The sequence below is a fragment of the Lactuca serriola genome, chromosome 8 (assembly GCF_051521515.1).
Source record: "Lactuca serriola cultivar US96UC23 chromosome 8, Lser_US96UC23_V15, whole genome shotgun sequence".
In the NCBI taxonomy this organism is placed as follows: Eukaryota; Viridiplantae; Streptophyta; class Magnoliopsida; order Asterales; family Asteraceae; genus Lactuca; species Lactuca serriola.
Window position 1 is genome coordinate 100,740,130 of NC_136415.1, and position 13,625 is coordinate 100,753,754.

The window sequence follows — 13,625 nt, forward strand, 5'->3', positions numbered from 1 at the left end:
TAAACCTTTTAATACTTGTCACTCATTGTCACAATCTTAACTCTAAGACTTGTTTTGGAACGAAGTATGATTGACTTCTTGATTTAACCATTTCTTCAATTCTTGATTCCTCTTCTTAGACATACAATTGTACTAAGACTCATTTAGAGGATCATTTGAGATATGGTTCTTAATCATTAAGACCTATCATAAAGCATAAAAGGTACTCTCCCTTCTTCTTAGAATGGAGAAACTTTTATCTTTCTGCCTACTTGATTCTTCTTATTCGTTCTGCTATTGATCTAAACCTTTTAGTCAATTCAGAATTACACTTAATCTTGTAAGTATAATCATATTTACTAAACCTTTAGTAAATCATGATGAATATCTTTGTTACTCTTATGGTGGACTTGATCAACACGCAACTTTGTGTATTCGATCTCCAAGTCCTTCACTTGACACTTTGTCAATGAATTAGTCTAATTTCCAAATATGAAATTTCTCATTCATTGTGCAACCAAGTTGCATGATTCCAAATTTCTGTCCAATTGAAACTTGGGCGATGAGAAACTCTCCCTATTTGGTAAATTCTCGACTTTTCCATAAACACCATAAATAAGAATCATATCCATTTGTTGTAGAAATATGCAAACACCAATTTTCATAACGATTTCATTGCAAGGAAATAAACAAATAAATAAATAAGTCAAACGAAAATTTATTTTATTTATAAAAGCAGCGGAAAACATTTGTCCTTACAATGCAAAACCCATTGAAAACTATGTATTTCAAAAGAAAATTTTCTAACAACTCTATCATAACTATCTAAGCTCAAAATCTAATCTTCAAGTCCACGCGATCAAGATCCATTCCTTGTGATTAGATTCATCTTGCTCTTTCACCAAGCTTCCTTTATTTTCACCGATCCTGTAAAACATTCAAATGCAATCTTATTACATTATGTATTAAGAATTAATGAATAGGAACTTAATGGAGTTAGTGGATTTTACCTGAAGCGCAGCCATACTCTTTAACTCTCCCATCTTCTGGACTCTTCAGGCTCTTTGGGCAGACTTGTATCCAACACCCTTTCTTTTGGCAGCAAACGCAGGTCGGTTCTCCTAGAACATCCTCGGAAGCATGGTCGGTTGACTTTCCCAACAAATACGCTCCATTGCTTCGCCAAATCATTTCTGATTCAGCAGCAATAAGCATGTAAGTTAGGTTAATGAGGTTGTTGTCATGATCCATCATATAATACTTTCTTTTGAACTCATTATATGATTCAGGAAGTGACTGCAAAACCCAATTTACATCCAACTCATCTGGGAATGACACACCCAACATTACCAACCTATCAATGTGTGATTTCATTCCTAGAACGTGGGCACACACGGGTTTACCATCTTCATGTTTCATTTCCAATAGGGACTTAGTGATATTGAACCTTTCAATTCTTCGATCTTGTGGGTTGGGGAGAACAATAGGAGGAGGTGGAGGAAGTGAAGCATGATTTCTCGTTCCTCGATTGAATCGTGGAATACCATCTTCATGTGGAATGCTTGTTCCACGGGATTTGGGAAGACCATAGTTGTCGAATTTTGACATCTACAAAACGGGAGAAAACAAATTCTAGTTAGTTGATAGATAGAGTCCTTAGTAAATCACCCAAATGAGATACTAATGCTAGGACCCAACACAATATTCTACAACTCGGGAGAGGGATGCCGTAACCCAAATTGCAAAACATTTGAAGGTAAGTGAATGACGATTCACAAATTTCCACCACGAAAAACGAAAAAGAAATTTAAGTTTTAAATCTATGAAAACTCCTAGATCCTTTGAGATTCATTGAACATTTCAATGGCATGTTTAAATCTCGATATGCCCCTCTAGTTTGTGACTGGGATGTCGAGGATCACAAAGCGGGTGTGAATAACCATGCAAACTTACATGGTGCCCTCACATGTTATAGTCACCTATTCGATGTGCCGGTAAACCACACATGCTCCACCGAACTATGACAAACATTGAGTCACCCTTTGCTACCTTTGCTTAGAACCTTTTAGTGTGCCGGTAAGCCACACACGCTCCACTAACGTCTTTGCAAGGGCACAAAGTGTAATTTCATGGAACTGCATCAATTCACTTTTGCCTAAGTAACTAAGATTGGGAATTTTATGAAAACATTTAGTTACTTTAATAATTCATTATACTTATAATGGAAGGTTTCGTCCTATCATACCCGTTCGGCTAACGACCCTCCACTAGTCAAGAGTGCGGTGGGTAAGAGTGGATACCCATTCAATCGCCATTTTATAGGCAATTTCCTTAAACACCCCTTGTAGACCAGCTTTGTGAATGAGACCTACTAACGGTAAGACTGACTTTTACTCATACATATATATAATGTTAGACTTTTAATGTTATATATAGTATAGGGTGTATTTTACACTTTTAAAATATTAGGTGGTCAAATTTAACAATTATACTTTTAATTCAATTAAATTTTAAACCAAAAACTTTATGGATTTATTAAACCTCTTTTAATTATACACCTTAATTAATTAATAAAACCATAAGGGTGTGAATTGAACTTTTTCAAAAAAATACTAGAGTTTTAGAATTTAACATTCCTAATTAAAATTTTAATCAACTTTTAAATTCCAAAACTTGAGGTCAAGTTTTGAAACATTTCAAACATTAGGGTTTAGAATTTAAATATACATCAAAATTAAACTATTAATCAAAATTTAAATTCCAAAACTTGAGGGCAAGTTTTGAAACCTTTTTCAAAACATTAGGGTTTTAACTATTTAAATTTCAAAACAACAAAACTATTGGGTTCAAATTTAAACTATAAAACCTAAATGGGAAAATATGAAACTTTTCATAACAACAAGGATCAAATAACAAATAATTTAAATTAACATTTAATCACATAATTATCCATATTTGATTTGTTTAATGATTTCTTGCAAAACAGTTTATCAATTTAGTCAAAATAATTAATCAATTATCTTATAAGGAAACAATTATCTTATTAATTGATAAATATCTTCAATTAGATCAAAATTATAGTCAAATATATCATATAATCGGATTAATATTGATCTAACATGATAAGGTAACTATCCCAACGCAAAAACAGCAAGAAATCCCGAGATAACCTCCATCTGACGAGTTGACTCGTCAAGTCAAGCCTGGACTCGTCGAGTCACCTTGGACTCGGCGAGTTCAGCTATGGACTCGGCGAGTCCAGCCTCCAGAAACCCAAAAAACGAATTTTCCAGTTATATAATGCATCAATACAATTGAAACCAAGCTAGGCTCTGATACCACTGATGGGTTTTGGTCATAAGACATCCTATGTGCTCATACAAACCCTAATGCTTGGATCTAGGTTTCTCTATTGTACATGCAAGTTATCCAAGACTATAAATCCTAATTCTAGCAGATGGGAATCAATATTAACATATAATTAGGTTTATGATATTACCTTGATTGTTATGTAGCAATAACAATCCCAATTCCTCCTTGAATTGACTTTGGAAGGCTTAGAGTCACAAGTGTCACTCCTCTAATGGCTTACAAACACCATAAGCAAAAGGATGAAGAGGAGAGAGGATGGAGGCTGCCCAAAACGTGTTCTGACCCTAGAAAAGAAGTTCCCCACGTTTTTGAGCCTTAAGGGTTTTATATATAGTGAGGCTATTAGGGTTATCTAACAAGGAAACCCTAATTTGGTTGCTTAAGCCCTAAGCAACCCATAGACTCCTTTAATCAAGCCCTTGGACGATTTCCTTATGGGCTTCCCGTAAGAATTCGTCCACCTCTTGATTTAAGACAATCCATGGCCCAAATTGCAATTATCTTATAATTACAATTCCAGTCCCTTAAGTTTAATTAATCTCTTTTAGTCACAAAACTAATTACCAATTAATTATTGACTAATATTAATTAAACAATATGATTTCTCCTTTAATATATTATTCTCATAATATATTAATAAATCATATTTAATCCTTTTCTCTCCATAATTCATCCTATCAAGTTGCTTTGGTGAAGGCAACCCAAAAGGACCATGCACCATCGGGTCAAGTACATACCAAAATAGTTATGGACTTAGACACTAATCCAATAGTTATCACTTTATCAAATATCATGTTGAGGAAGGCAACATTGAAGTTCATTTTGTGAAAACTACTGATCAGCTTGCTGATATTTTCACAAAACCATTGGATGAGAAAACTTTTCTAAGGATTTTGCAGGGCTTAGGCATGTTAGACGCGAATGTTGTTCCTAGTCTAAATTCGTTAGAATGACAAGTGATGTCGAATTCTTACTAAACGATTCAGCGGTTACTGTTCATAGTCAACTCTTCGACATGCTTCGCTTTTGACATCCCCCTGAACGATTTATCACAAGATTCGCTATTTCATTCCAAGCTTAGTGTCGATTATCTTTCTTTTTTTGTTGACATTTTTCATTTCATTAGTCTGGTACATTTCTTTCTTTTGTTATTTTTCATTCAAAATCCAAAAATATCAAAAAGATTTTCATATTTTGTTTTTCAAAAATCAAAAATATCAAAAAGATTTTCTTATTTTTTTTCTCATTCAAAAAATCAAAAAATGTCAAAAAGATTTTCTTATTTTTGTTATTTTAATTCAAGAAATCAAAAAGGCAAAATTATTTTCCTCTTATGTTTGGTTAACAAGACAATGCTGCTTTCTCACGAAGATCTCAAGTGGAACACGTTTTGAAGTTCTAGGGAAAGGTAAAGCTTCGATACTTTACACTAGTTAGGTGTCCCTAGAAGCATGTTGTTGCATGTCGACCTAAGCCTCCATGACTCAATGCGTTTTTGAAGCCTTAATGGATTTCTCATTACGAGGATTCCTTCCAAGTAAGGCTATATTCACATTAGTCCATGAGCTACCTTACTCTTCTCAAATGAGTTAAGAGTTTTATGCTTGGTCCACTAATCACAGAGGTGCCTTCGATTCTTTAACCAATCTTTTTCATCAACTATTCTTACACATTCACACACAATGACACATACCCAAGACATCTCTGGTCCAAACCAACCAGGTTATATGTATGTAAACAATATGTGTTAATGATATGGATTCATGAGACCGTGATGAAAGTGAAACCCAAAAGTTTGATCTTTTAAAGGAATTGACGGGGAACTTTTCTTCCAGATTATAACAAAACATTTGTTTCGGTACCAATTTTCGATACTAAAAATCATATTCTTTCTTTTTGCGTGGTCTTGCTAAAGTGTTCGACACCCACGACATTTTTACCTAACAAGATCAAGGATTTATTTTTTTTCTTGGATATGATTTCTGTCTGAGTATCAATTTTATTTATTGTTACTTGAAATAATTTTCTTGCCATACTTGTCACTGACTACACTGGTCAAACATGTCATTTCTTTTACACTTTCTCACACTTATATTGAGTTGTGACATGTAACGGCATTGTTATCCACCCACGCAGCCTTATAAAAGAACCCCTCCGATACTTCTCTATAAGTATTTTATTTATATTCACCGGGAACATACACAAGTTGTTCGACATCTCTCTTGATGTAGAACGAAGCGATATTTTCCTGGAATCTTCTGCTTTATGTCGATTTTTAATTGACATCACAGATCTGAAAAAAGTTATCTTGATCTCATCTTAATCTTTGGTACACATACACACACCGAAATCCTTGAGGTTCTGGGTAATACCAACTCAGATTGATAATTTCGAAAAGTCTGGCGTATGGCTTTGCTTTTTAACCCAAAAGTGAAAAAGCCTTGCCTTCATACCGAAGGTTTACTAACGGTTCTTATCCCAATGGGACATACGAATAGACTGATTGACGTGACGTTCTGGTTCCTTTGTGGTTTTCAAGGAAAAAGAGATCATCACTTTTCAGACGTGGCTATGTTTACGGCTACAGGCCCGCTTTTCATAGTAACATGTGGCAAGCAATTAATGCTAACCGCTTCAAATTCAAAATTGGGTCTTACGTATAAAAAGGATTTTGGGGATTTCATTCCAACTTTACACGATTAAAATATCCCCAAAATTGAAGAGTCTTTCTACAATCTATTTTCTTCAACCTGCTCAAACCTAACAATGGCGGCCACAAATGCTAATGTTGATCCATCTCAGACAACTGATGACATTACTTCTCAACCACTCATGAAGATTCAAAGCACTATCAGAGTCCAATCTGATGTTACTCAGTACCCTGAAGAGTTGCAGATCCTCATCGTTGCTCTGCAAAATTCTGTTCTTTCAACGGCAATTTTTCTTCTTCTTTTGTGTCAATGACATGGTTATCTCCTGTTGGTTCAACTTTCGTGTATAGCAAGACGATCAAAGTGGTTATGTTCCAGTTGATCAACGACAAGAAGTTAAAACTGACCAAGAAGTTATTTTCTCAGATCTTGAATATCCCTACTGTCAAACCTTTCTATGAGATTTCGAATGAATAGGTGCTTCACATGTTCAACAAGATGGGGTATCAACCAGTTCTTACAAAGATAAGTGAATTCAAGAAATCCTGGTTGCCTTGTATCTGGAATTTTCTCTTTGGTATTTACCTTCGATGTTTGACGGGTCGAAGTGTTGGATTAGATAATACAAAAACTGGTAATTTATGCCTTGGTAGCTGGTATATACTGTGATTTACCTGATGATTATGCGACTCAACTATGGGAGGAGTTTGTGAAAAGTATTGGAAACACGAATGTGGTTAATGGGATTTCGTGTGCTCGTTATTGGAGCTTGATCTTACAGTATGCTTTTGAGAAGGAAGGCATTACAGTCCCTGAAGATGAACAGAAAGCTGAATTTTCATTGTATCACTTTCCTAAGATAGTGGAAGATGATCCGGATATGTTTCCGACAGTTGCACCAATTCCTGATAGGAGGCTTTGAAGGGTTGATCCCACAAATCCACTTTTAGTGGCATATTTCAAGACCATCAATCCTTCGATTGAAACCGGTGTTTTATTACCAAAGAGCGATGGTGGTCGATCAAAAAAGAGAAAAGAATCCAAGAAAGAGGTAAAGGGTAGTCCTTCGAAACCCAGTTCTGAGCCAGTAGAGAAAGTTGTAAAGGCTACTCCAAAGAAAGACGTCAAGACTGATAAACCTTCAATGAAAATTACTAAGCCATATGTCAAAGAATATTCTAAACCTTCCAAGGAGGTCATGCCTTCGAAATCTGGGGTCTTGAAGCGTTTGAAGAAAATGGCTAATCAACCACATTATTCACCAGAGTGGTCCAACAGTTTTTCTCTTAAAGGAGTACCCCAGATCATTCGCAAGCCACAAATCAATCGCAAAGGTGTTATTTTCGTGAAATTCTGACTCAAGTGTCTCCTAGGTCTAAAAAGAGAAGAGCTGAAGATATGGCTAAACAAATTTCTATTAAGAAAAAGCGAAGATTGGTGATTGAAGATTCAATGGATAATGATGAAATAGTACCAGGATCACCACTTCAGGATGACAATATGTGCGTTCTATCACCAACAAGGGATTCTCCAATCAAGTCGAATGTCGAGGAGACTTGAGGTCTTGATGGCTCTGTGAAAGCATCTCATGTGGACATAACCATTAATCAAGGTGATAATCCAAAACAATATACTCTTGAGAAGACTACTTTCACACCACCCAAAGTTTCGAATGCCGAATCAGTTACTGAGGAGGTTTGAACTTCAGGCATCCCTGTGAACATATATCATATTGACGCAAATGTCAACATGGGTGAAGGGGTATCGAACAAAGAAAACCAAGGTAATTCTATTCTTGTTATTTCTTCCTCTTTTGACACATCTGTTGTTGATACAACTGTTTCTCTTCCACCATTTAATACTTCCAATTCCACAACTCTACCTCAATCCACACAATCACCAACTTTTGAAACTACTCTCCAACAACCCATCACTTCTTTATTCCCATCTTAATCAACTGAAGGCCCCAAAACAGCTCATGAAGATGACACTACTGAATATGGTGAATTCGTGGGTACTTTTGATATAGAGTTTGATCCTGAAGAAGAGAATATTCCTAATCATATGTTAATATCAGGTAAACAGTTTAAAATTCTCATCAGGAAGTTGAATTCGTTGTTGCAGCTTCAAGCTGATGCAAGGGGTAAACATCATGTGTCTGGCACAGAAGTCGATGTTATGCTCAAAGCTCAAGAGCGTCAGTTGAGAAATGAGTTGGATATATTGGAACGTATTAATGAGAATCGTGTCAAAACTCAATCTTCGACTTTCAATTCTGAGCTTAAGGAGTTGAAATATGTGGCACGGGAAAGACATCTTTTGTTTTTTCAAGATGTAAAGAAAGTTCGTGAGGATGTAAACCTACAGATCGAAGAACTCCGGGTTGATATGGCTAAGGAGGTTGCAACCCTTTCTCATGATTATTCTATTATTCATAACAAGAGTGATATTATTGTTGATGCAGTAACGGATATGGTCAAGTGGTATCAGTATTTCCTTTCGAAGACAGATAAGAAGGCTGCACTTGATGTTCAGAGCTTTGGTAAAATTGAAGACATGGTGAATAGTCTCAAGAAGTTAGTCTTGAAGATTGGTTCCTCTTCTCCACTTCTTACTCCTGAGTTTTTGACTCAAAAGTTTCATTTGTTGGAGTCTCTCATTCACAATGAACTTGCTCCGGTTGCCAAGCTAGTAAATCTAATGCCAACGGATGCCCCCACCTGTTCACACATGGGTGCAAGGGGGAGAAGGTACAAGTGTTGGCATGGGTATGGGTTCAAAGGTCAGTATGGAAGGAAGTGGATCTTCAAAAGTTGATGATGATGCGAAAGTTGTTGGGAAGGTCATCTCTACTCAACTTCATACTTCGTTACTAAAGACTTCTACAACTGCTTCAATAACAACAACAACAACAAGACCTTTAACTAAAGGAATTGTGATTAATTTTGGAGTTGGATTTTCAAGTTCTTCTAAACCACCTCCATCGAAAGAAGAGTTGAAAAACAAAGGCAAAGGCATTTCTACTGAACCCACTAAAGAAGAAAAGAAAGCAGCAGTGGAAAAAGAGATTGAGAAACAGAGGCAAATACAAAGTATTCTTCGTCAAAGGCCCAATGATCCTCCTCGTCATGACAAGGGTGACCCTTCGAAACATTATTGTTACGAATATATTGAAGCTCAGGTCATAACTGGTGAGATGCATGATTTTTAGAAGGTTCCTAAGAAGAGTTTTGCCACAGAAAATTCTGACTTCAATCATTTGGATTTTCCAATAAACAAGATGATTTTTATGGCGGAACAATACCAAATTGCTAATAAATTTGAAGGTAAAGAAGAATTTAAGAGAATGAAGATTCATTTCCATGCAGTTCTGGGAAAAAGGGAAGAGGAGATTTGGTCACTTGTTAAGATTGTTCGTGTTCTCAACATATCCAAAGATATTTTGTTCGAGGGTGTGTTGCAGAATTATCGATTTCATGCAGTCAGAGCCAATAATGTTGCATTTGATTTCTCTGTGGCTGACTTCCCTTTGATGAATATTCATGATCTAATCTGTGTTGCAAGGATTCTCAAATAAATTGATTTCTCGAAGCTTCAGTTAACAAGCAAAGAAGATTTTTTGATTGGAATTTCTCACATCAAGTTGTTCATAGATAATTACTATGAATATTTAGCTTTAACTGATGTCGAATTTGCCTTGGCCATTGGTAAAAATTCACTGTGCCACAATCAATGTTAAAAAGTCAGGCTAGTCTGAAGATTTATGAATATGAGGAGATATGTTTGAAGCCTTTGGGGATAGTGTTCTTTGGAAAGAATAATAAGGAGAAGATTACAATGTTTTTATTTCAAGCTTGTGATGTTGAAAGATATACCACACCAGATTACATAAACCTTATTGTTCAAATGAACAGTTATGCAAAGAACAATGAATGTGACAAAGCAAAAATTTACATGGTGGTTAATTGGTATACTGACTTAGATTTGACACATCTCACAAATGGGGAAAATGTTGTGCTCGAATATTGTTGTGAGATGTCGAAGTTCATCTAGGTCATGCGTAGTATCGAATGTTTGTTTGCTAAGTTTATTATAAGGGCATTTGTGTATTGAAGCTTTATATTTTTAGCCCCTTATATTTTTTATATGCTTTATTTATCCTAATAAAATATGGGATGAGTACTATAGTTAGAGAGGACCTTTAGTAATTCATCTTGTACTCTCTATTTCTTCTTTGTATTCGTTGAAAGCATAATTGAGCCATCCATATTATATTTAGATGTCGTGTTCTTAATTTGTACATTACTCTGATCTTGTATTACAAACTCGATTAAATCGCATCTACAGATATGGGCGGTTATCTCTAAGGCATACCCCCAGAAGGAAATAAGAAGAGTAGCTCGACTCATCATGGAAAGAACCATGTCCAACAAGGTTCGGTTGCGCCACTTAGCCACACCATTAAGTTGTGGTGTCCTAGGAGGACTTAATTGTGAAACTATTCCACATTCCTTGAGGTATTCGTGGAACTCAATACTAAGATACTCTCCTCCTCTATCTGATCGGAGCATCTTTATCTTCCTGCCTAATTCATTCTCGACTTCATGCTTAAACTCTTTGAACTTTTCAAACGTTTCTTATTTATGTTTGATCAGGTATATATATCCATATCTGCTATAATCATCTGTATATGTTACATAAAACCGATTAGCATCTCTTGTGGTGGATCTGAACGGCCCACACACATCTGTGAGTATGAGATCCAACAAAACCTCACCCCTTTCACAAGATCCGGTGAAAGGTGACTTTGTCATTTTTCCTAAAATACAAGATTCGCATTCATCATTTGGTATTAGGTCAAAATATTATAAGACTCCATCCTTTTGGAGTTGGGCGATGTGTTCCTTGTTAATGTGCCCAAGACGACACTTCTACAAGTATGCCTTGTCTAGACCACTAGACGAATCAATATGAAATACACTATTGCCTAAGCTATCAACACAAATCATGGTTTCATACACACCATTACAAGGTAAAGCTTCAAATATAAAAAACACCATTTTCATAAACTAAAATTGAACAATTCAAATCATTAAAAGCGTAGCGAAAACCTTGTCTAAACAATGCATGAAATGAAATAATGTTTCGTTTCATTTATGATGAGTAGGAACAATCAATTAAACTAATCCTAACATCACTACTAAGCACAAGCTGATAAGTCCCAATCTTGGTCATCGGAGAAGATCACCTAGTGCCCATGATCAGATTCATCGTCACATGCTCCACCTCCTCACTTTCTTTTAGCCCCTACAAATCAGAACAAATGTAAAAACCACATCCTGTATGAAGGACCCAATAATGAGTAGATGGTGAGTTATTAGTTTGAATAGTGTATATACCTAATGGCGATGGCTTCACCTTGCCATCCTTGATGTTTTTCAAGTATTTGGGGCAGCTCCTCTTCCAAAGGCTTTTTCCATTGCAATAGTAACTAGTGGCCTCTTTGGGGTCACTAACCGCTAGAATTTCTGAGTTGGGTTTCGCCTTTGGCATTCCAGTTAGCTTTGCGAGGAGCCTTCCATTTCTTCCCTATTCCTTGTCCAATGGAGAGAACATGAGCATTAGTAGAAGGGGTCGTATTCTTTCCCTTCAATCCCGACTCAGCAATCTGTAGCAAGTTGTAGAGTTGGGCCAATGTGGTTTCTGTGTTGTTAAAATGATAAGCTAATATAAAATGATAACAGCTTGGAAAGGAGTTTAAGACCACGTCAATGGTCAACTCATCGTCAAAATGCACATTGAGCTTAACGAGGCGCTCCATGTATCTCGGCATTCTTTGCACATGATTGCCGACATACTCTCCTTCTTTCATCTTGCAATACATGAAGGACTTGACCACTTCAAATTTCTCTTGAGGAGCTCTCTTGTGGTACTTTTCCACAAGGTCATTGTTCATATCAACAAGCCAATAGTCCTCATAGAACCTCTGTAATTCAGGAGTCATTGTAGCGACCATGATGCAAGCAACTTTTGTTGCATCATCATATTGTTTTCTGTATGAGGCTAGTTGTTCAGGAATAGTAGCGGCATCATCAACTTTAACAAATTTTTCTTTAAATACATATTCTTTTCCCTCGAATTGAATATCCATTTTGATGTTGTGCACATTGTAGTTGGATCCATCAAAAGTCACTTTAGAGACGATGGAGAGTAGGGAGAAACCCGAGGGATGGGAATATGAATATGGAGCGAAGCATCACCAGGAGTAGACATCTATAGAGAAAAAGAATAGTTTTAGTTAGATGAAAATTATCCTTAATATTTTAACCCATAATAAATTATTAAGGATAGGATCCAAAATATTAATTCACAACTAAGAACAAGGATGCCGCAATCTTATTGCGAATTTTGTGAAGATAGGTAAAGGCAATTTACCAATTTCGAACTATGAAATTCCTAGTTCTTTTGAGATTCGTTGAATCTATCAATGGCATGTTTAATCTCATATTATGTTCTTGAATTTGTAACTGGAATAGCCATACAAATATGCTTGGCACTCTCGATGCCATTTGTCATCTCATTTTAATGTGTCAGTTAACCACACGTGCTCCATTAATCCATGATAATCTTCAAGATGCCCATTACTAACCTTTTAATCACTATTAGTGCACCTGTTAACCACACGGGCTCCACTAACTACTATACAGTATACTATGCATTTTTATGGATTAGCATACTTTTCACATTTTTCCTAAAGTAACTAAGAGTAGGATTTTATAAAAGGTTTAGTTACTTTTATAACATTATACATGTTAATGAGTTATGGCCTATCAAATCCATTCGGCTACTGACCCTCCATCATACAAGAGAGCGGTGGGTAAGAATGGATACCCAATGGCGGTCATTTTATAGGACGCTTCCTAAAACTACCCTTAGAGTATGGCTTCGTGAATGAGGCATACTAGCGATTTGACTGACTTAGTCTTATACATATAGTAATAATTAAACTTTTAACTTTATGTATAGTATAAGGTATGTTTTAAAACTTTTTCAAAATAGTAGATTTAAATTATAATTTTGAAATTAAGATTTAATTTAATTTTTTCGAAATTAAAAAAAATAATGTAAAATAAACCAATAAGAATTAATCTTTATCTTTTAACTAACAATTAATTAAATAAATTTAAATCTTATAAGGATTAAATAATTATTTACTATTAACTATTAGTTAAATAAATTTAAGTTTAATCTTAATCCCTTCCCAACTAGATTTTCGAAAATTCAATGGGATAAGGGTTATCCAGTTTTATTTAATTATCCTATTTTAAGCAATTTAAAAGTGATAATTATCAAATAAGGAAACCCTAGGAATTTCAAAAGTTAGGTTGGAGGCTAGTGTTTCAAGAACCCTAGCCCAAATCAAAATTTTTGGTCTCTTAGGGTTTAATTTCTATAAACTCTAATCTTGATCTATTCAACTATTATTGGTTTTTTCAATTGAAAACATACACTCTCATATCGTTGATGGGTTTTATAGATAACAAAAATCATATTTTTGGTGGAAAAGATAAAACCTTATGTAACACCGTGAATTTCAAAATAATTTTTCGCATAATATAAAAA

At 35.4% G+C, this 13,625-nt stretch overlaps 1 protein-coding gene across 1 annotated transcript; it reads right to left on the reverse strand.

Annotated features, from left to right (window-relative positions):
• Nucleotides 1-11,514: 11,514 nt before the first annotated feature.
• On the reverse strand, nucleotides 11,515-12,153 carry LOC145067221 (uncharacterized). Its single transcript, XM_079014409.1, has one exon. The coding sequence runs from the start codon at nucleotides 12,151-12,153 to the stop codon at nucleotides 11,515-11,517; it is 639 nt and encodes a 212-aa protein (XP_078870535.1).
• Between the last annotated feature and the right edge of the window lie 1,472 nt (nucleotides 12,154-13,625).

Bases quoted from the DNA above. Each gene is read 5' to 3' on its own strand.
- LOC145067221 (XM_079014409.1), bottom strand. From the start codon at position 12,153: ATGGATATTCAATTCGAGGGAAAAGAATATGTATTTAAAGAAAAATTT.